The sequence below is a fragment of the Zingiber officinale genome, chromosome 4B (genome assembly GCF_018446385.1).
Source record: "Zingiber officinale cultivar Zhangliang chromosome 4B, Zo_v1.1, whole genome shotgun sequence".
Classification (NCBI taxonomy): Eukaryota; Viridiplantae; Streptophyta; class Magnoliopsida; order Zingiberales; family Zingiberaceae; genus Zingiber; species Zingiber officinale.
In genome coordinates, this window is record NC_055993.1 from 129,766,798 (window position 1) to 129,789,886 (window position 23,089).

Consider the following 23,089-nt stretch of genomic DNA (forward strand, 5'->3'; position numbering starts at 1 on the left):
AATCATTACAACGTTTTGGTGAAGTTCCACACACTTTTTATTCGAAAATTTAAATGTTGGAATTTCATAAACTTGATGTTGCCTTAGGGTCATTGGAATGATGATTTGATGAAGTTTTTATCAATTTTTTATTAAAATTCTGATACTGGTGATTCTATCTGAAAGCTGAAGAGATCATGGCGTGCTGGTGACGATGACTAGATGGTTGACCGAAGCAAGGCTTTTTCCTTCTTGATGAGGCATCCTTGCGATCCTGCACACACGTCAACGACCCAACAAAGGGTTAGTGACCAAAAATTAGGGAAAGGGATCCCTGGAAGGGCCCTTCGACGCTAGTGTTAGTCCAGTGTTGGATGAAGAAAATGAGGAACAACATAAAAAGGTGCTCGCACGAGAATGAGATTCATATGTTGTAAAATGTATACTTTGTCAACGAAGAGGATCCCCCATTATATACCACCTCTTATAACCTCCGTGATCATGAGGTGGCCTTGTCTGTATGAGTTTGTTATTTTTTTGTAATGAGTATCCGAGGAATCTTTTATCTACCCATAGATAATGAGTACCTTTTATCGTTTATAGCTTAGGCCTTTGATGAAACCGTTACAAAAATATGGTGTCATAAATGGTAGCCCAATGGGAAATAAAATAACCTCTAAAGGAGGTCCCAAAGGAATATTTCCCGATAATTCTGTCAGGTTGTTAAAATATTATTTGTTGTTTGTCTACTGAATATATCTCGGTCGACTAAAAAGGCTGACCACCCTTATGCCTGTCCTTACATTGAGCTGCTTTGTTATGTATTGAATGTTGTCATAAATCTAATTAGAAATTCATATGATACGTTAAGTATGCTAGAAATCCACATAGAAAACCATCTGATAAACTGTGTGTACTGAAGATCCATTCAGAAGTAAGTATGCAACTAAGGTTCTTAATTCTGGTCAACCTCATGGTCGGTTGTTCATGAAGATCTTTATGAAATTAACTGCCTCAAACCCGACCGACCTTTAATCTAGCTCGATATATATGGAAAGATTTATAAGCCTACAAGCCTACAAGCCTTGAGCCCAGCTGACCTGTCATTTGCTTGAACGTACACAGATAGATTTATGAGGACAAGTGCTTTAGGCCTGACCAGTATTCATCCGGTCGGGTGCACATATAGATCATGAGGTCAAGTGCTTTAGGTTCGGTCAATATTTCATCCGGTCGGGGGCACATGGAGAGTTATGATGTTAAATGCTTTAGGCCCGGCCAGTCTTTCATCTAGCCGAGCGCATATAGAGATTTATGAGGACAAGTGCTTTAGAGACCTACTCGGTATTTCACCCGACCGAGCACACATGGAGAGTTATGATGCTAAGTGCTTTAGGCCCATCTAGTCTTTCATCCAGCCGGACACACATAGAGATTTATGAGGATAAGTGCTTTAGACCTGGTCGGTATTTTATCCGGTCAAGCGCACATGGAGAGTTATGATGCTAAGTGTTTTAGGCCCAGCCGACCTTTATTCTAACTGATCGGCCCTCTCCCATAAGACTTGTTATTCAATCGAGCTAGGTTAAAGAGCCTTGATGTCAGACAAACTACGAAGCTAACCAAGAAGTATACTCTGATCCTGACTTTTACTACCATGTCACCTTGATTTTGACTATCATGTCACTTGAAATTTGACTGTCAGGTCAGATCCTGGGTCAACTTATTACAACTTATATCATAACCTCCCCTTCAAGTCTAATCGAAGGAGACGTAAGCGACTGACTAGGCCTAAGTCCTACTTTCACGCACTCGTCCTTTTTATCTACAGGTCATCTCACTAATCATGCTATTCTTTACGACCCAAGCACTTAGCGGTTTTTTCAAAAAATATGTGTTGGTAGCTAACCATTTAGAAGGAAAAAGTACCAAGGGCGTGATGAAAGACACTCTAGTAGCGAAATAATTTGATTGTCATGTCCATTATAAATGTCTATTTATGGGTAAACGCCACGTGACATCACTTCATGTTTCTTAAAGAAGCCGCTGACGCACACTACTTCGTGCAACTCTATGGCACACCTTTCCTTGCAAATCAACGACTATTTAAGCACATGCCATTTTGATCAAACGACTACAATTAAACTATTCTTTATAAAAACCCTAAGCGATCGACATTCCTAGTACTTCGCACTTTATCTCCGTCGATTTCTTTTCTGATGAACCTTCTTCCCAATCTTTTCTTCTCTCACACCTTAAGTGATCCAGTAAGTAATTCATTTTCACTTCTCTTACATTTTCTTATAGCTCAAGAATCTTTCGTCCCCTAATATACCTTCACCAGTTCTAGTATTAACGATTCTGATAAAGATTTCCTATAGTCAAGGTATGTCATTCCCAATAGTTATCGTATCACCCTTCGTCTCCAGATGATCCTCCCCATCACCCTCCACTTAACCATATCACTTTCTTTTCTGACTAGCTAGCAGTCGGTCTCCGCTTTCCTGTCCATCCCTTTTTGTTGGCAGTAAATCAATACTTCCGTATCCCGTTACAATAGTTTGTCCCGAACACCTTTCGATATATGTGTGGGATGTTATGTTATTCCATTCATTTAGCATCCCTCCTACTCCCTGTTGTAAGTACCCTGTAGTAGCTTTTGATGTGATCAATCGAGTCAAGTTTGGTCATGTTGTCTTTTGATACCTTGTGTCTAAGTGTGCAAGAACAAAGGAGCATAAGAAGTCGAGCGAAAGATGCAGCAAGTGAGAAGGATGACACGGGAGAGAGTCGACGAGATTGGTGCGTCTGAGGAACGAGATGCTACGGAAGAGTACGCTAGCGGACGAGAAGGAAGCGTGCGACTTTTCCGAGAGATGAGAAGCCAAAGTGGAAGATTACTCAAGAAAATCAGAAGATAGGTTCGGGTCGGCCCAATTCTGGATGTCCGAAATCACCCAAGCTATCGAAGAAGTTGTCGGACCAGTCAGCTGAAGCTGACTGATCCGGGTGCCCGGACCGTCCAGGTGCCCGGTCTTGGTCTAAGCTGTCGGACCCCCAGGGCAACCCAAGGGCGCCTCGACTTGGTGACGTTGTGGATAAAAGTCAACAAGGATTCGAGTGCCTGAAGTTATTCCAAGCGCCCAAACTAAAGAGGTTTTATCCAGATCGAACTGTTGTGATCCGTTACGACGTGAATAAAATTATCCACATCTAGGCGCACGAAAACCTTCTAGGCGCTCAGAGCAGGGCTATAAATATAGCCTTCATCTCAGTAGTTCAATACAACACACTCTGTACTTCAAATCACTTTCTGCTTTTCATTTCTGAGCATTACTTTCATATATGAGGCTTCTCCGCCTCCGACGCTTTGTTTGAGAAGGAGATCTTCATAGTGAGTTTATTTTCCTTAGAGTAGCAATCCTCTAATTGTCAACCAAGTAAATTGATTGTATCGTACTTGCTTTATTTCATTATATTGTGTTCAAAGTGTGTAATTGTTTTAAAGCCCGATCCAGTTGAGAAAGGTACTTGTTGTTTATTTGTGCAGGACAATTCACCCTCCTCTTACCGGTCGCAATGGACCAACACCTGAAATCCCTATCTCTTTTCCTATCCCAAGAAATCAGAACCTGGAGCTTTTCTTTTCCAGTCTCAACCAAAGGTGGTCTTCTTTGAGGACATGTCGTCCTCAAACAAAGGCTGGAAATCTCATTTCATCTTCATGGAAATGCCTGATCCTGCTACTTGGTCCATCGAGTGATAATTTTCCTTTCCTCCTTGATCTTGTCGGGAATCTGAGAAGATAGAACTACCGGAATGATGTGTCTAGAATGTTGACCACATCTCCATGACCCGGATGGTGAGTTGTCTTCTGTGTTGACCAAGTCGTCAGAAGTCCTCTGGTCAATAGTACTTGCAGCCAGCGACCGGATTACCCTGATCTCTGGTACCCCAAAGCTCGAGGCAGGTTCCATGAATATATAAGCAACCGAATAATAGTAGAACAATGAAATAAATACAGGATGCATGAGTACAATGACATACCCTGACCCCGGGGGGCACCCTCGGATGGATCGGTGAGTTGGTCGCGATGTTGATCGAGTCATCGCGGCCCTGAAGAGTAGACGAATGTGAGGCAGCTGAGGAGCCGGATATGGGGGCGACGACATGGAATTTGATGCAGCATGGATCCAAGAGGCAGTATGTCAGTCAAAATATGACAATAGCTCCTGAGCCAGAATACCACAACGGCTCGTAGGTCAGGACATGGCACACAGGCTGGATAATACCAGTAACTTACAATCATAATATCGATAAAAAATACAGCGGCTCGGTGGCCAGAACACAACACACAGGGCAGAACATAGATCACAAAGGTAAAGTGCAATAGTAGTAGCCCAAAGGCCGGATCAACGGTGGCTCAAAAGTCGGATCATCGCCAAAATCGTACGTCGACATAGATCGAATATCGAATCGGCATCCGAAGTGTATGACAGTGTGGATTGAGGGTTGAACAAAGGCCATGAATGTGGCAGTGGCGCTGGACGATTGGATTTGGCAATAGGGGTGCCAACTGCGGTGACGACGTTGTGCCACCTACAAAGGTCATGGGTCGACCGGTGGTTATCGCTGGAGGTGACATCGGAGGGTGGCAACGACCACTAGAGGTGGCGGTGGTGGCTGCTGGACTCGGCGGCAGCCACTAGAGGCGGCACTGAGGATGGCGGCGGCTGGCGAGGGCGACAACGCTCACAGAGGCAGCGATATCTGCTGGACTAGCACTGGGAACAATGGTAACGGCGGTGAGGGCGAGAAGAGGTGTGATCAATGACAGAGCTCGTAGACAGCGATCGCGAGGAGAAAAGAGCTGCTGTGGCAAAGAGCCCTCGTGCGTGAGGGCGAGGGGTTGCCGACATTGAGCGCGACCGGCGCCGGAGGCGGAGAGGGTAACATCTGCATGCGCTTCTACACTGCGGTGGCCAAGCGCAAGGAAGCCAACGTCGGAGGAGGCTTCCGGCGAGAGAAGCTGCCTGTGTGCCGCTGATGAGAGGGGATGCGGCGAGGTGGCCCCAGCCTGCGTTGTTGCGAGGGCGGCGATAGAAAACCCCACTTCCTCCTCCTGGTGGTGGTGCTAGTGTGAAGAGGCCGGAGGAAAGGAGATAGAGGAGAAGAGGAGGGGAGCAACCGATGATTGGCGTCGGCGCCGGTGAGGAGTGTGAGAGGAAGAAAGCCCCCTTCTTGGCGGCGGAACAAAACATGAACCAAATCCCCTCTTCAACCCATGAACAGTGCCTCTTCTCATAATCCCTAAAAATTCTTCACGTGAAATGACCAAAAGGTCGCTCTTCTTCTCCCTAATTACCTTTGGGCCCAGGGACATATCCGCATCACTCCTCTTCCTGATCCTAGAAAGTTCAAGCAAGATCCAAGTTATGTTTCCTACCTCCCCAAGTTGAGCAACCAATGTTTTAAAATCCATAAGTGGCCACATGAAAATTTTCTGTATCTGTTTGGTTTAAGCTCCATCCAAAAGAAACTATCCTACTCTTTTGGTAAGTTTTAGTAATTTAATCCTTGCATTATTGCTAACTAAGATATTTTTTATTCTATACAGTGGATGTTATTTTAAAATCCTTGGGTAATAAAGCCATTGACCTATCCACCGAAGAGCTCCACCTCAAGAAGCAAGAATTGTTGGTTGAACGAGGCCTGCCCTTGGCTGCCCCTTCCTGTGGGGCCTCTGAGATTCACGCAACTAAGTCTGGCGCTGCCGCTTCTTCTGGAGAGCTGCCTCCGGATTTACTTCCCATACCTGAAGATTTACCTTTAGAGAAGGATGTTTCCCTAAAGAAAAAATGCAAAGGGCGTAAACTAATCGTTGCGCCATCTCCTAAGAGGTGAGCTTCCTTTTTGGAAACACCCTCTTTGCCTCCATCGTCAGCCCAAGAAGAACCCATCTGGGAAGAGGCGCAATCTTCCGAACGAACCTTATCTGGTCGTCCCTTTGTCAGTCCAACCCAATGAACCAACCCAACATAGGAGGCCCTTTCTCAACCAAGCAGCTTCTCATCGCCCACATTTTTTGTATCTCCTCAGGCAAAGACCCCCTATTATTACACTGAATTGACCTTATCAATCGCTGATCACTTTTGTTCTACCATCTGCCTAGGACGCGATTGTTTCGACAACCACCTCTTTATTTGTCGTCTCAAAAATGCTAGAGGGTCGTTTAACAAATGTATGGGCGAATGTTGGAAATCAACTCAGTGAGCTCTCACTTATGGACTTGGCAGACGAGCATTCCTATGAACAAACCAAAGTAATATGATTTATTTTATTATTTTATACCCATATTGAATGCTCACACTAATGCTTATCTTTAAGCGTCGGGCGATGAGTATGGGTGTGACCCAATAATTGTATACCCAGGCCCGAGAAAATGACTTATTGAAGCAACAAGCTTCTGAGGCAGTCACCACTCGTGATTCTAGACGGATAAAGGAGTTAGATGTTTAGCTCCAAGAGGCTCAAAAGCTAGCCAAAATTAAACTTGAGAAAGTGACCAAGCTGAAAATCGCTCTGGACAACTTCGAGGCCCAACTCCAATCAGAAACAACTCTTTGGGCGAAAATGAAAATAGAGTTGGACAAGTAAACTGCAAAGATTTCACAATTGTCCGCTCAACTGCAGGAGTTACGAGTTACGCACAGTGCCAAGCTAGCCGCTAAAGAGTCTGAGCTGATAGCTCAACGTGCCGAATGTGATTCTCTGTGTTCAAATTTGGCGAGCGCTCAAATTGAAGTGACAACTACCCAGGCGGACCTAGCGACCTATTAGGCAAGGGAGGACGAAAGGTTCAAGATGAAGAAGAAATCCCTTTTTCTAACATGTGAGTTTAACGCACCCATCTCCTACTCTCTTTCCAAAGCACTCTTACACGGAGGGGATGGTGCAGTGGAGCAATTAAAAGAAGGTGACTATCTAACTTCTTATCCCCCTGCCACTTTCTTGGATCGCAAAAGGATAATCCAGAGTGATCCACCCGGCTTATTTCCAAACCTATTGTAATTTGCGCTCTTATTTTTCTTTTGTTGTTTTAGTTAATGAATAAGATATAAATATTTGCCATTAATATAGATTGACTTTCATTTTAGTTGTCTTTACTATACAATTTAGTAGTTCAATAATTAATGTTTTCCTTCCTTAACCTATGTATATTAAGGATAAAGTAAATCCGGCCAAGCAAAAATCTGAACAGGACGAAACAAAAATTTAATCAGGGGAAAACCAATCTTCGCAGACCCCCTTTGGAGTGGAATTTGTTCAACCCTTAAGGCTAAACGGATTATAAGGTATAAAACGTCTCTAGCTAAGTACGACAACCCATGTAGCCGACCGGGCTTAAGTTCGCTTGAGTTTACTTCCACTCGGGCTTAGACTTTAAGGCAAGACAGACCACAATAAATATTACATATTTAGGTGGAGATGTTTAGGCTCAGTCAGAATAAAACCTGATCGGTATTAGTTTTGCTCGAAGTCTTGAATTAATCCAACGCAATTCTAGCCAAGTTACTATACTTATTGTCATCTTGAGCGAGTTGTAAAAACTTGTGCGAGCTTAGGGCTAGCTGTGCTTTAAAAAGAGTTGTACAAAAAACCAAGTTTTCCTCAACTAAAGCATCGACGCTTTGAAAGGACTACCTGTCAAATCAGTTACTACTGTTGGTTTCTAATTGGTGTCACGTATATATTTGTCATTATGAGTATACACCTTTTCCTATACCCACCATTTTATCTTCTTCATCTAACGGTTGAAAATACAACCTGCCTTTTTACTATCATAATTCGACGGCTCTGCTAAATAGGTGATTTTAATAACCTCTTATAAAAAATTTTTGTAAAACCCTAAGGGTACACACAATGCTTCTCCGTTTTCACCCTCATCATTCTTCTCATCTTCTTCCCCTTCATGGTTGAAGATAATGCGTGGTACACACAATGCTCCTCCGATTTTACCCTCATGGAGGCCTACGACCTCACCCTCAACTACAGACTTCCCTCTTACATAGTTATTCCCATAGATGATGTCAAATTTGATCCTGTCTGAAAGCTGAAAAGATGGCGCGTTGGTGGCAATGACTGGATGGTTGACTAGAGCAAAACTTTTTTCTTCTTGATGAGGCCTTCTTGTGATCCCGCACACACGCCGACGATCCAACAAAGAGTTCGTGACCAAAAACCCGGGAAGGGGAACCCAGGCAAGGCCCTCTGACGCTCAAGTTAGTTCGGTGTCGGATGAAGAAAATGAGGAATAGCAAAAAAAAGGTGCTCACATGAGAATGAGGTTTAGATGATGTAAAATGTGTACTCTGTCAACGGAGAAGACCCCCCCCCCCTTTATATACTACTTCGCATAACCTTCGTGATCATAAGGTGACCTCGTGTATATGAGTTTGTTAGTTTTTTCTATAATGAGTATCCGATGAATCTTTTATTTACCCATAAATATATCTCTTTTGTCATTTATGGCTTAGACCTTTGATGAAGTTGTTACAAGAATATGTTATCATAAACGGTCGCCCAATGGGAAACAACATAACCTCTGAAAGATGTCTCAAAGGAATATTCCCCGATAATTCTGATAGATTGTTAAAATGTTATCTATTGCTTGTCTGCTGAATATATCTCAGCTGGCTAACAAGGCTGGCCACCCTCATGCCTGTCCTTGCATTGAACTTCTTTGTTATGTATTGAATGTTGTTATACATTTGGTCAAAAATTCATATGATACGTTAAGCATGCTAAAATTCACATAAACAACCATCTGATAAACTGTGTGTATTGAAGATCCATTCAGAAGTAAGTATACAACTAAGGTTCTTAATTCCGGCTGACCTCATGGTTGGTCATGTATGAAGAGCTTTATGAAGTTAATTGCCTTGAACCCGACCGACCTTTAATCTAGCTTGGTATATATGGAAAGATTTATAAGGCTATAGGCCTTAAGCCCAACCGACCTGTCATTTGGCTGCACGTACACAGATAGATTTATGAGGATAAGTGCTTTAGGCTCGGCCGGTATTTCATCCAGCCGGGCGCACATATAGATGCATGAGGTCAAGTGCTTTAGACCCAGCTGGTATTTCATCCGGTCGGGCGCACATGGAGATTTATAATACTAAGTGCTTTAGGCCTGGCTGGTCTTTCATCCTGCCGGGCGCACATAGAGATTTATGAGGACAAGTGCTTTAAGTTAGGTCGGTATTTCATCTGGTCGAGTGCACATGGAGAGTTATGATGATAAGTGCTTTAGGCCCGGCTAGTCTTTCATCCAGTCGATCATACATAGAGATTTATGAGGGTAAGTGCTTTAGGTTCGACCGATATTTCATCCAACCGGGCGCAAATGGAGAGTTATAATGCTAAGTGCTTTAGGTCCAACCGGCTTTTATTCTAACCGATCGGCTCTCTCCCGCACGATTTGTTATTCGATCAAGCTAGGCCCGAGAGCCTTGATGCCGGACAAACCACGAAGCTAACTAGGAAGTATACTCCTATCCTGACTTTTACTGTCATGTCACCTTAACTTTGACTGTCATGTCACCTGGACTTTGATTATAAGGTCAATCCTGGATCCACTTATTACAACCCATATCAACTGGGAAGAACTAAAAGCTTGTTGCTGCCTTAGGGTTGTTGGAGCGATGATTTGATGAAGTTTTTATCGATTTTTGATTGAAATTCTGATGCTGGGAAGAACCGAGAGCTTGCTGCTGACTTAGGATCATAACAAAGTTTTATCAATTTTTAATTAAAAATTTGATGCTGGAAATAATTGAGAGTTTTTGTTTCCCTAGGGACATTGTAGGGATGTTTGAGTGGTTGAAGAAGTGTGGTTGTGGCAAGGAATAAGGGATGGAGTAGGAGAGGAGGAGGGTTGCATTGGATGGAGGGTTGGGCGAGACGAGTGGGTCGTTGTTGGGGTTGTGTGGGCGTTGTTTATTGGAGGGGGAGGTTCGGTCCAATGGTGTGACCATGAGTTAATGGTCGAGTTGATGGTTGAGTCAAGGGTTGGGAAGAGATTCAAATGAAGATTTGCTATCGATCATGTTTAGAAGTTACAGTTGGAGATGAGAGGAGTTGGATCAATTTGAAGACAACAACTTGAGGTGTCAGTATGTGGGTCTCGAGTTGAGTTTTAAGTCCTAAATTGAGGGGTTGAAGGTTCAGACTTATATGGGAACGTCTAGAGGTGGATGGAAGAGAGTCTGAGTTTTATTTTGAATAATTGAGGAAGGCGAGTAACATCTTTGAATTTTTTTTCTATGTCTAAGCACCTTTAATTTATTTAATGTGAGTCGCTAGTATTTCATTTTAAAACATAGAGAAAGGAAATAAAATTATAATTTTCTTGCAATAATGATTTTTATATATGAAAAGTAAAATTATTTTTTTAAAGTAAATGTGAATTGTTTGTGGTTACTTGACAGGTAAGGAGTCCAACTTAAAGGATACTGGAATCCTTACTAAATTAGAGGAAAAAGGATTGTGAAATCTAGCTTAGAAGATACAGGTGAACATTACCAAATCTAATACTATGGTAAAGGAATTAAGTTTAAACGATACCGATAAACACTACCAAACCTTGTACTAAAGTAAACGTTTAGCCAAACGAACAAAGATTGAAGTAAAGGAGTCACATTCAATGATATGAACTCACTTAAATATTCTGATGTTTAAAGTTGATGTTGAAAATTAATGTTTGATATTATTTTATTAAAATTTGAAGGTCCATGGGACCAAGTGTCAGCAAAATTTAAATTTTAAATGTTTAAAGTATTTTTCTTAAAAATATATATTTAAAAACATACTGAGTCATTAGACTTACTATAAAATATTTACTGAGTCGTTTAAATTTTAAATGTTTATTTTTTGTTATAAAATATTTAAACTTACTGAGTCGTTAGACTTACTAGATCCATATGGTACATGTAATGAGGAGACGGAGAGTCTTAATGAATGAGCTCGCTCATAGTCTCATACCAGGCACTGTACATCCGATGATCTTATTTTTTTCTTTTTCAGTTTATGTTATTTTTTGCGTTAGAATGTGAATTTTTTCGGAGCCGATGATGTAATTATTGGTCAGATATCTTAAATTCTTTAATTTAATTAGTTACATTCGAGTATTTAAAAATTTATTTACACCGTTTCTGATATTCATATAAGATTGTGTTATATTAATTTTTAGTTGAATAAATTTTGAGATACACCAGGTTGAGTTATTTAATTTGTCTCATTTGTTTTTTTGTTTTTTTTGGGGAAAGAGGATTTATACAACGTGTGTTTTGAAAGTTATACGGAGATAAAATTTTAGATAATTTCAGATCACCCCTTCATGATATTGGCCCGGCCCTTGATTTTTGACGGGCTATCCTGGCTTCGTCCCTGTGAGTAGACCCCGACGGCTCTACCCACTATGGCAACGTGTATTTTTTTCAGAGAATTTATTTAGAAATTAAGATAATAAATATAAAATAATAAATAGTAAACAGACATTTTTTTTATTTCTTTATTGAGTTCGTCTCACTTAGCCGCGCAAAACGACGATTGTTGCATTTAATATTTTATTTATGTCAATACAGATCTATATATACACAAAATATAAATAGCTAACTACCATATTAATTTGTTTCATCGTTTTGTCATCTTTTATTTAAATATCATCTAAATATTAAAATATAATATAAATAATACTTTATATATTAAAATTTTAATTATATGTATAAAGCAAATAGAAGATATATACCTACATTTAAATACCTTTTTATTACATTTTATAACAATCTGTTGTTAATATTTAAGGGCAAAATTCAAAAGAGTCATTCAAAATATATAAATCATAAAAAAACACTCTTTCAAACAAAAACAAAACAAAAAAAAGTCAAAACGACACCCATTAGATATTGTATTTCTAAAATATCTTTTATGTAGTATTATTGTAGTAACTATGGAGTGGTTATTACAATATTAGTTTTTACTTTTAGAGTTATTATAATAGTTATGATTATAATGTGCAGAAAGTATTATGTAGCTACTATTTAGAAATTAAGATTGGGATTAAGATTTTACGTGTAGAAGATAATTGGTAATTATTATATCACATAAAAATTACTGGAAACTGTTAAAATATCAAAAACTAAATTATTTCATTATTTAGAATTTGATATTTTAAAATTTAGAATATAGCTCGTAGAAGTTATTCAATAATTTTTATAAGTACGTAGAATCTACTCAATAGTTATTATAACTAAAAATAAATAAATATTTTAATAAAATTTAAATTTAATACTATTATATTAATATGTTTTTATCAATTTAGCAAAAAATATTTAAACTTTATTAAAATTATTCTAAATGAATTAAAATCATAAAACTACTTATTATACCGTATAGAATTTAATAAATAGTTATTATAATATTATATTAAGTGGTATACATTATAATATATATTTAATAATTTATATATATTGGGACAAGTAGTCGTAGCAGTTAAAATAGCATTATGATATTCTTGCAATAAATATATAATGTGGTCTATCTTGGATATAAATGAATCAGGCTGCTCGCGAGTTATTCGAAACTCGATTCGATAAAAGTTTATTTGAACTCATTTAATGAGGCTCGTTAAGATAAGCAAACGAAGTTCAAGCTTCGCAATATTCAACTCGTTAGCTCGTGAACACATTCATTAAGCTCATTAAATAACTTTTAAATAAAAATAATAATAGTTTTGATATTGAATTTATAGATTTTACACTCTACTTATAAAAAATATAGACAAATATATTAAATTTATTTATTAGAATAAAATTATAAATTTTAATAATAATATTATAATTTTTCCTAAATATATAATTTAGTTTTTGATGGATATTTAAATTTATGATTTATATTTATTAAGCTCATTTAGTTCGATAAAAGTTCGAATAAGCTCATTAACTATGAATATATTCGTTAAATAAAACTCAAGTTCAGATCAATTATAAATAAGTCAAGTTCAAACATTCAAAAATTCAATTCGACTTGATACGATTACACCCTATTATCATCCTTTTAATTTTTTTTCTTCCTAATTTTTGTCCAATATTTAATTACATGAATTAAATGAAATGAAGTGAGAAGTGAGAAGTGAGAAGTGAGAAGTGAGCACTGCAACTCGAACACGGCACTAAAGCTGCGTTCCGCGGGGCCACGTCACGCTCAACAAACAATCCGGTCCATTATCCTCCTCTCAATACCGGTTAGGTGCGGCCGCCTATGTCTGTCTCATCCGAGAAGAACGTAGCAACGTGGGACACGTTTCATCGCTGCGCGCCTGTTCTTCCTGGTGTCGCACGTGATGTGCATTAGGCGGCCAATATAATAATAATAATAATAATAATAATACGAGAACAATTTCACACGGGCCTAGAAATTTTCCTATTTTTCAAATTTCACACTTTGTTTTATAAAAAAAAAAGGTCAAAGCCGGTTAATAAGGGTTTAATCTCCTTTCCCTTGCAAGTTGCAACTACTATTTCCAGTTTATCATGAGAATTTTTATTGGAGCTTTTTAACCAAAATTTAAATAAAAAAAAATCTTTAAATGACAATTGCCTTGCTTCTCGAATCTCGTACGCTTGCTGGCAAATTAACGTTAATAGAGGGTGTATGTTGACAGGAAACTCCGGGGGATGGATGAAAATATTTCAAATTAAAGAGGTGAAAACGATAAAAGTGGTTAAACTCCAAGGCGATTATATCAGTGAGTGCGTTTGGCAAGTGGCGATATGACGAGATTTATTGGCCTCACGAAGGTGTTCGCCAGTCGCCTTCTTCCAAATCCCTGAGCCGTTTGGGATTCTTCTGCTTCGATCGCTTCCTCCGGTGAGTATTTTCTGCTACGTAGTCGTTTAGTTCCTCGAATCTCCTTTCTTGCCATTGGATAGAACCCATCGAGATCTTGGAATCTACTCTAGTAGATTTCCGAAGATGGCAATTGCTCTTACATATTTAATTCTTAGGGTTTGGCGAATCTATGATGTTTGTTGCTCCTGTTTTTTTTTTTTTTTTTGAAGCTGATGAGTTTTTCCTGACCTCTCGGAACGAAATCAGAGATGTTCTGGGATTGTTGTTGTTTTTTTCTAGCTCTTTTCTCGTCCAGAAATTTATTTCTAGGTATGTGTTGAGATTTCCTTGACACGAGCCTTCGGAAACAGGATCGGCGTTGTACTATTGGACGAGCTTACCTCTTGTTTCGATGGATGCGCTTCTTAGAACTCACAGCAGGCTTGAGTTGCTAGACCTCAGTCATGGGGTCGGCGGAAGGCATGGCCTCTCGTCTTTACACAAGCTTCAGAACAGCTTGATATGCAGCTTCAGTAGGAAAGGTCACAGGAGATGGGGTTTTGCTAAAGCTAGCAGCAGTGCACTCCTTGAACTTGTTCCAGAAACCAAAAAAGAGACTCTCGAATTCGATCTCCCTTTTTATGACCCGTCTAAAGATCTCACCTTGGACCTCGCTGTAGTTGGAGGAGGTCCTGCGGGGCTAGCTGTCGCCCAGCAGGTGTCTCAGGCAGGCCTTTCTGTCTGTTCTATCGACCCATCACCTAAGCTGATATGGCCGAATAACTATGGTGTTTGGGTGGACGAGTTTGAAGCTATGGATCTACTTGATTGTCTTGATGCCACTTGGTCTAGTGCTGTGGTCTATGTTGATGAAGTGGAGAAGAAGTCTCTCGGTCGGCCTTACGGTCGGGTGAACCGCAAGCAACTCAAGTCGAAGATGATGCAGAGATGCATATCTAATGGTGTGCAGTTTCATCAAGCTAAGGTCATTAAGGTCATCCACGAAGAGAACAAATCATTGTTGATTTGCAATGATGGAGTCACAATTCAAGCAGCTGTGGTGCTTGATGCTACTGGTTTCTCCAGATGCCTAGTCCAGTATGATAAACCTTACAATCCAGGTTACCAGGTGGCTTACGGAATCCTTGCTGAAGTCGAAGAACACCCTTTTGATGTGGATAAGATGGTTTTCATGGATTGGAGAGATTCACACCTCAAAGAGGGCTCACAGTTGAAAGATAAGAATGACAAGATTCCGACGTTTCTGTATGCCATGCCTTTCTCACCAAACAAAATTTTCCTGGAAGAAACTTCACTAGTCGCCCGTCCTGGTCTGCAGATGCATGACATACAGGAGAGGATGGCCTCAAGATTGAGGCACCTGGGCATAAAAGTGAAAGTCATTGAAGAGGACGAGAGGTGTGTGATTCCAATGGGCGGTCCACTACCTGTGCTCCCACAAAGGGTCATTGGAATAGGGGGAACTGCAGGTATGGTTCATCCATCCACTGGGTACATGGTTGCTAGGACACTCGCTGCTGCTCCTATAGTTGCGGAATCAATTGTTCAGTTCCTTGGTTCTGACCGCCGCCTCACTGGCGATCAACTATCATCGCAAGTTTGGAAGAACCTCTGGCCTATTGAAAGAAGAAGACAGAGGGAGTTTTTCTGCTTTGGCATGGATATCCTGCTTAAACTCGACTTGGAAGGTACAAGGAGATTTTTTGATGCATTTTTTGATTTGGAACCTCACTACTGGCATGGATTTCTGTCATCAAGATTGTTTCTTCCAGAGCTTGTGTTCTTTGGGCTTGCTTTGTTCTCCCATGCTTCAAATACTTCTAGGTTAGAAATCATGGCAAAAGGTACTCTCCCTCTTGTGAATATGATTAATAACTTGGCACGGGATAGAAAATAGCTAGCAGTCAATTCAATGTAATTGCAATGTTGTATCTGTAATATGAATGATTATCTTTGCCATTTCATGTTAAATTGTTCCTCCAACTGCTTCTGTGGATTTTTCAGTTTCCAATAAGAGATGATTCTGTAGTTCGACTCTAGAAACACCTAAGGAGCAAAGACAAGAGACTTGTGAGAATGATCCATGTAAAAAGTGTTAGCAGATGAATGTCTAAGGTGGTAAACCAGATTGCTATGACTAGTGAATTTTATCAGAGTATGTTAGTTGTTAAGTCGAAGATGTTACCTTCGACTGTCTTCTAACCTGCAAAACCAGTGTCGGGTGTGGGCTTGGCTTATGGTACTTGAATGCTTGAGTCAGTCTGAGTAGGAAGAAAACTTAGGTACGAGTTGAAGGATTCAAAGTCTGTTGATCCAACCAAGGGGCCTGTTAGGAAGGTCCTGGAGTGCAGCAATTCAAGCAATAGCCTTACCTCTGTGTCAAACCTTTGTGCATGGATCCAGCCCAATGATGAAAGTACTTCTCTGATGCCAAAGATAAAGGTATCGAAATGAAAACTTAGGCTCTTTGCTTGCTCCAGTGAAAAGGATTGATACTTTTCTTATTCCTATTCTCTAATAAATTTTCTCCAAATAACCCGCAATTTTCGTCTCCTACACCCTCGCTTCCATTAATCCCTCCCTGGCCCTGGTAGCTGTCCTTGCAAGTAAATAGGCCTTCAGCATTGAGACGCTTGTGAAGGAACAATCAGTTTCTGCATAAACAACACTTTAAACTAGACAGATGAATCGAATTAAGCATAGGAGGAAAGCAATTGTGTTTCTTGATCAGTACAATTCGTGCTGCTAGCCGGTTAACAAGGACCACTACATGAAAACCTCACAAAATATGATGCAGAATACAAAGAATACACAATATTGCTCATACACCACCAGTTCATTTGGCAGGAGATCACAGGCACAATAGGCATTAGCTGTTGTCTACCTTTTGCCTCTTAGTTTGTTCGGACTCTGAAAAGTTGCTCCCTGGCCCGGGCACCCCAATCGCTTGATTCATAATTGACGGGTCAGACAGATCCTAAGAAACAAGTAGCAAAATACTAAGCTTGCATATTTAAGCAGGGCATGGACATCAAGAGTTCTGAAATCCAGTAAATACTTGATTCGTATGACAATGAGTTTAAGCAAGTAGCCATTAGAAAACCTGATTGCATCTAAGAATAACCCTAGGCAACATAAGTTCTCTAATCGCACTGATCCCAAGTTTGCAATTGATGATCATACCGTCTAGTTAAGTGAAAGATAAGGGGAAAATATTAGATAAATAGTTCACACCTTTCCATCGGACACATTAGTGTTGGTAGGCCTTTTGATTGCACGCCTACCAAGATTAATCTGTACAGAAATGCTTGCTTGCGACAGGTCTAATCCTGAACTAGCAACCGCTTGTGATAGCGTAGTCAACAAACTGCATCAGGTAATATAAAGATCACTTATTTCATGTTTAGCAACATAATAGGGAAAAAAAAACTAAAGGTTTGAATGAGGACTCACCCTTGGGAGTAGATGCTAGAAAAGTTAATTGTGCCCTCATCTATGGTCAATTCTTGATCATTTTCACAGCCGACAGTGCAATCGGCCATGCAGGATGAACCTTGCCACTCAGATTGAGAATGAGATACTAAGTTTTCAGAGTCTGTAATTAATCTCTCTTGAGGCTGCATAAAATCAGATCCCCTACCAACAGAAGCATAATAGTTTGACTGCATTGGAACAAGATTCACATCAGCTTCTGCTACATTCTGCACGTTCGAGAGAGATATTTGTTCCCCCAGATTCGTATTATCAACAAACTTTCCAGCAAACAAGAGGCCAGACTGAGGACCATTTTTAGCAAGGTTAGAAGGGTCTGTTATACTCTCTCTAGACCCTCCTTGATTGTTGCTCTGGTAGCCAAGAAAAGTCATTAGTCAAAATGTACCAACAAAAGCAAAGCATAAGATAAAGAAGAGCAGAACGCACATTGCAAATGACTATATGCTAGTATGCTAAAAAAGGAAGACTGCCCAGATTTAACTTATCATTCAAACTAAACCTGGTTGCATTTCGCTCAAATATGAAACTAAAATGATCAATATGATAGCAAACAAATTCTAGTTCCCAGTTAACCAAAAATCAACTTTCACGCATCAGTTTCCAATTTAGTTTCTAAATACAATATTCTTAGAGACATTTCCATACATAAAAATTAAATGTGCATTTGAACAAACTACCTAAATAGTATGTTCTTTTACACAAGCACTTACAATGTTGACTAGTGTGCCTATAACTCCTAGACTTCCACAATCTTTTCTTTTCTTTTCCTAATTTCAAAGAATAAAATGACCAGCATAAAATTAAATTAATCAATCTGGCAAGTAAACATTACAGATTACTTGTTTTGGTTTTCATTAAGATCATATCTCTTACATTTGATAAGCAGAGGACTGACAACAAGGAAATTGATTGGTAGCTTGTATTTTCAGATCAGGCAACGTGCCGAATGTGATTCTGCGTGTTCAAATTTGGCGAGCGCTCAAATTGAAGTGACAACTACCCAGGCGGACCTAGCGACCTATTAGGCAAGGGAGGACGAAAGGTTCAAGATGAAGAAGAAATCCCTTTTTCTAACATGTGAGTTTAACGCACCCATCTCCTACTCTCTTTCCAAAGCACTCTTACACGGAGGGGATGGTGCAGTGGAGCAATTAAAAGAAGGTGACTATCTAACTTCTTATCCCCCTGCCACTTTCTTGGATCGCAAAAGGATAATCCAGAGTGATCCACCCGGCTTATTTCCAAACCTATTGTAATTTGCGCTCTTATTTTTCTTTTGTTGTTTTAGTTAATGAATAAGATATAAATATTTGCCATTAATATAGATTGACTTTCATTTTAGTTGTCTTTACTATACAATTTAGTAGTTCAATAATTAATGTTTTCCTTCCTTAACCTATGTATATTAAGGATAAAGTAAATCCGGCCAAGCAAAAATCTGAACAGGACGAAACAAAAATTTAATCAGGGGAAAACCAATCTTCGCAGACCCCCTTTGGAGTGGAATTTGTTCAACCCTTAAGGCTAAACGGATTATAAGGTATAAAACGTCTCTAGCTAAGTACGACAACCCATGTAGCCGACCGGGCTTAAGTTCGCTTGAGTTTACTTCCACTCAGGCTTAGACTTTAAGGCAAGACAGACCACAATAAATATTACATATTTAGGTGGAGATGTTTAGGCTCAGTCAGAATAAAACCTGATCGGTATTAGTTTTGCTCGAAGTCTTGAATTAATCCAACGCAATTCTAGCCAAGTTACTATACTTATTGTCATCTTGAGCGAGTTGTAAAAACTTGTGCGAGCTTAGGGCTAGCTGTGCTTTAAAAAGAGTTGTACAAAAAACCAAGTTTTCCTCAACTAAAGCATCGACGCTTTGAAAGGACTACCTGTCAAATCAGTTACTACTGTTGGTTTCTAATTGGTGTCACGTATATATTTGTCATTATGAGTATACACCTTTTCCTATACCCACCATTTTATCTTCTTCATCTAACGGTTGAAAATACAACCTGCCTTTTTACTATCATAATTCGACGGCTCTGCTAAATAGGTGATTTTAATAACCTCTTATAAAAAATTTTTGTAAAACCCTAAGGGTACACACAATGCTTCTCCGTTTTCACCCTCATCATTCTTCTCATCTTCTTCCCCTTCATGGTTGAAGATAATGCGTGGTACACACAATGCTCCTCCGATTTTACCCTCATGGAGGCCTACGACCTCACCCTCAACTACAGACTTCCCTCTTACATAGTTATTCCCATAGATGATGTCAAATTTGATCCTGTCTGAAAGCTGAAAAGATGGCGCGTTGGTGGCAATGACTGGATGGTTGACTAGAGCAAAACTTTTTCTTCTTGATGAGGCCTTCTTGTGATCCTGCACACACGCCGACGATCCAACAAAGAGTTCGTGACCAAAAACCCGGGAAGGGGAACCCAGGCAAGGCCCTCTGACGCTCAAGTTAGTTCGGTGTCGGATGAAGAAAATGAGGAATAGCAAAAAAAAGGTGCTCACATGAGAATGAGGTTTAGATGATGTAAAATGTGTACTCATCAACGGAGAAGACCCCCTTTATATACTACTGCGCATAACCTTCGTGATCATAAGGTGACCTCGTGTATATGAGTTTGTTAGTTTTTTCTATAATGAGTATCCGATGAATCTTTTATTTACCCATAAATATATCTCTTTTGTCATTTATGGCTTAGACCTTTGATGAAGTTGTTACAAGAATATGTTATCATAAACGGTCGCCCAATGGGAAACAACATAACCTCTGAAAGATGTCTCAAAGGAATATTCCCCGATAATTCTGATAGATTGTTAAAATGTTATCTATTGCTTGTCTGCTGAATATATCTCAGCTGGCTAACAAGGCTGGCCACCCTCATGCCTGTCCTTGCATTGAACTTCTTTGTTATGTATTGAATGTTGTTATACATTTGGTCAAAAATTCATATGATACGTTAAGCATGCTAAAATTCACATAAACAACCATCTGATAAACTGTGTGTATTGAAGATCCATTCAGAAGTAAGTATACAACTAAGGTTCTTAATTCCTACGACCTCATGGTTGGTCATGTATGAAGAGCTTTATGAAGTTAATTGCCTTGAACCCGACCGACCTTTAATCTAGCTTGGTATATATGGAAAGATTTATAAGGCTATAGGCCTTAAGCCCAACCGACCTGTCATTTGGCTGCACGTACACAGATAGATTTATGAGGATAAGTGCTTTAGGCTCGGCCGGTATTTCATCCAGCCGGGCGCACATATAGATGCATGAGGTCAAGTGCTTTAGACCCAGCTGGTATTTCATCCGGTCGGGCGCACATGGAGATTTATAATACTAAGTGCTTTAGGCCTGGCTGGTCTTTCATCCTGCCGGGCGCACATAGAGATTTATGAGGACAAGTGCTTTAAGTTAGGTCGGTATTTCATCTGGTCGAGTGCACATGGAGAGTTATGATGATAAGTGCTTTAGGCCCGGCTAGTCTTTCATCCAGTCGATCATACATAGAGATTTATGAGGGTAAGTGCTTTAGGTTCGACCGATATTTCATCCAACCGGGCGCAAATGGAGAGTTATAATGCTAAGTGCTTTAGGTCCAACCGGCTTTTATTCTAACCGATCGGCTCTCTCCCGCACGATTTGTTATTCGATCAAGCTAGGACCGAGAGCCTTGATGTTGGACAAACCACGAAGCTAACTAGGAAGTATACTCCTATCCCGACTTTTACTGTCATGTCACCTTAACTTTGACTGTCATGTCACCTGGACTTTGATTATAAGGTCAATCCTGGATCCACTTATTACAACCCATATCAACTGGGAAGAACTAAAAGCTTGTTGCTGCCTTAGGGTTGTTGGAGCGATGATTTGATGAAGTTTTTATCGATTTTTGATTGAAATTCTGATGCTGGGAAGAACCGAGAGCTTGCTGCTGACTTAGGATCATAACAAAGTTTTATCAATTTTTAATTAAAAATTTGATGCTGGAAATAATTGAGAGTTTTTGTTTCCCTAGGGACATTGTAGGGATGTTTGAGTGGTTGAAGAAGTGTGGTTGTGGCAAGGAATAAGGGATGGAGTAGGAGAGGAGGAGGGTTGCATTGGATGGAGGGTTGGGCGAGACGAGTGGGTCGTTGTTGGGGTTGTGTGGGCGTTGTTTATTGGAGGGGGAGGTTCGGTCCAATGGTGTGACCATGAGTTAATGGTCGAGTTGATGGTTGAGTCAAGGGTTGGGAAGAGATTCAAATGAAGATTTGCTATCGATCATGTTTAGAAGTTACAGTTGGAGATGAGAGGAGTTGGATCAATTTGAAGACAACAACTTGAGGTGTCAGTATGTGGGTCTCGAGTTGAGTTTTAAGTCCTAAATTGAGGGGTTGAAGGTTCAGACTTATATGGGAACGTCTAGAGGTGGATGGAAGAGAGTCTGAGTTTTATTTTGAATAATTGAGGAAGGCGAGTAACATCTTTGAATTTTTTTTCTATGTCTAAGCACCTTTAATTTATTTAATGTGAGTCGCTAGTATTTCATTTTAAAACATAGAGAAAGGAAATAAAATTATAATTTTCTTGCAATAATGATTTTTATATATGAAAAGTAAAATTATTTTTTTAAAGTAAATGTGAATTGTTTGTGGTTACTTGACAGGTAAGGAGTCCAACTTAAAGGATACTGGAATCCTTACTAAATTAGAGGAAAAAGGATTGTGAAATCTAGCTTAGAAGATACAGGTGAACATTACCAAATCTAATACTATGGTAAAGGAATTAAGTTTAAACGATACCGATAAACACTACCAAACCTTGTACTAAAGTAAACGTTTAGCCAAACGAACAAAGATTGAAGTAAAGGAGTCACATTCAATGATATGAACTCACTTAAATATTCTGATGTTTAAAGTTGATGTTGAAAATTAATGTTTGATATTATTTTATTAAAATTTGAAGGTCCATGGGACCAAGTGTCAGCAAAATTTAAATTTTAAATGTTTAAAGTATTTTTCTTAAAAATATATATTTAAAAACATACTGAGTCATTAGACTTACTATAAAATATTTACTGAGTCGTTTAAATTTTAAATGTTTATTTTTGTTATAAAATATTTAAACTTACTGAGTCGTTAGACTTACTAGATCCATATGGTACATGTAATGAGGAGACGGAGAGTCTTAATGAATGAGCTCGCTCATAGTCTCATACCAGGCACTGTACATCCGATGATCTTATTTTTTTCTTTTTCAGTTTATGTTATTTTTTGCGTTAGAATGTGAATTTTTTCGGAGCCGATGATGTAATTATTGGTCAGATATCTTAAATTCTTTAATTTAATTAGTTACATTCGAGTATTTAAAAATTTATTTACACCGTTTCTGATATTCATATAAGATTGTGTTATATTAATTTTTAGTTGAATAAATTTTGAGATACACCAGGTTGAGTTATTTAATTTGTCTCATTTGTTTTTTTGTTTTTTTTGGGGAAAGAGGATTTATACAACGTGTGTTTTGAAAGTTATACGGAGATAAAATTTTAGATAATTTCAGATCACCCCTTCATGATATTGGCCCGGCCCTTGATTTTTGACGGGCTATCCTGGCTTCGTCCCTGTGAGTAGACCCCGACGGCTCTACCCACTATGGCAACGTGTATTTTTTTCAGAGAATTTATTTAGAAATTAAG

The 23,089-nt window shown here is 39.3% G+C and overlaps 2 protein-coding genes across 3 annotated transcripts; one reads left to right on the forward strand and one right to left on the reverse strand.

Moving 5' to 3' along the window:
• The first annotated feature begins 13,792 nt into the window (after nt 1-13,792).
• On the forward strand, nt 13,793-15,864 carry LOC121976708 (lycopene beta cyclase, chloroplastic/chromoplastic-like). Of its 2 annotated transcripts, none has more exons than XM_042529002.1 (2): nt 13,793-13,911; nt 14,244-15,864. In XM_042529002.1, the coding sequence occupies exon 2, from the start codon at nt 14,285-14,287 to the stop codon at nt 15,788-15,790; it is 1,506 nt and encodes a 501-aa protein (XP_042384936.1). In that variant the 5' UTR covers nt 13,793-13,911; nt 14,244-14,284; the 3' UTR covers nt 15,791-15,864. The 2 variants fall into 2 exon arrangements, with proteins under 2 accessions (XP_042384936.1, XP_042384937.1); XM_042529003.1 differs by having other exon boundaries at nt 13,804-13,911; nt 14,140-15,864.
• A 698-nt stretch (nt 15,865-16,562) lies between these two features.
• Nucleotides 16,563-17,774, reverse strand: LOC121976709 (transcription factor BIM2-like). Its single transcript, XM_042529005.1, has 3 exons — nt 17,347-17,774; nt 17,128-17,260; nt 16,563-16,870 (listed from the first exon to the last, which is right to left on the reverse strand). The coding sequence occupies exons 1-3, from the start codon at nt 17,757-17,759 to the stop codon at nt 16,763-16,765; spliced, it is 654 nt and encodes a 217-aa protein (XP_042384939.1). The 5' UTR covers nt 17,760-17,774; the 3' UTR covers nt 16,563-16,762.
• Between the last annotated feature and the right edge of the window lie 5,315 nt (nt 17,775-23,089).

Coding starts and splice junctions, on each gene's coding strand:
- LOC121976708 (XM_042529002.1), top strand. CDS start 14,285: ATGGATGCGCTTCTTAGAACTCACAGCAGGCTTGAGTTGCTAGACCTC.
- LOC121976709 (XM_042529005.1), bottom strand. CDS start 17,759: ATGACTTTTCTTGGCTACCAGAGCAACAATCAAGGAGGGTCTAGAGAG. Junction 17,261..17,346: donor TCTAGCATCTACTCCCAAGG/GTGAGTCCTCAT, acceptor TACCTGATGCAG/TTTGTTGACTACGCTATCAC. Junction 16,871..17,127: donor CTAATGTGTCCGATGGAAAG/GTGTGAACTATT, acceptor CTTGTTTCTTAG/GATCTGTCTGACCCGTCAAT.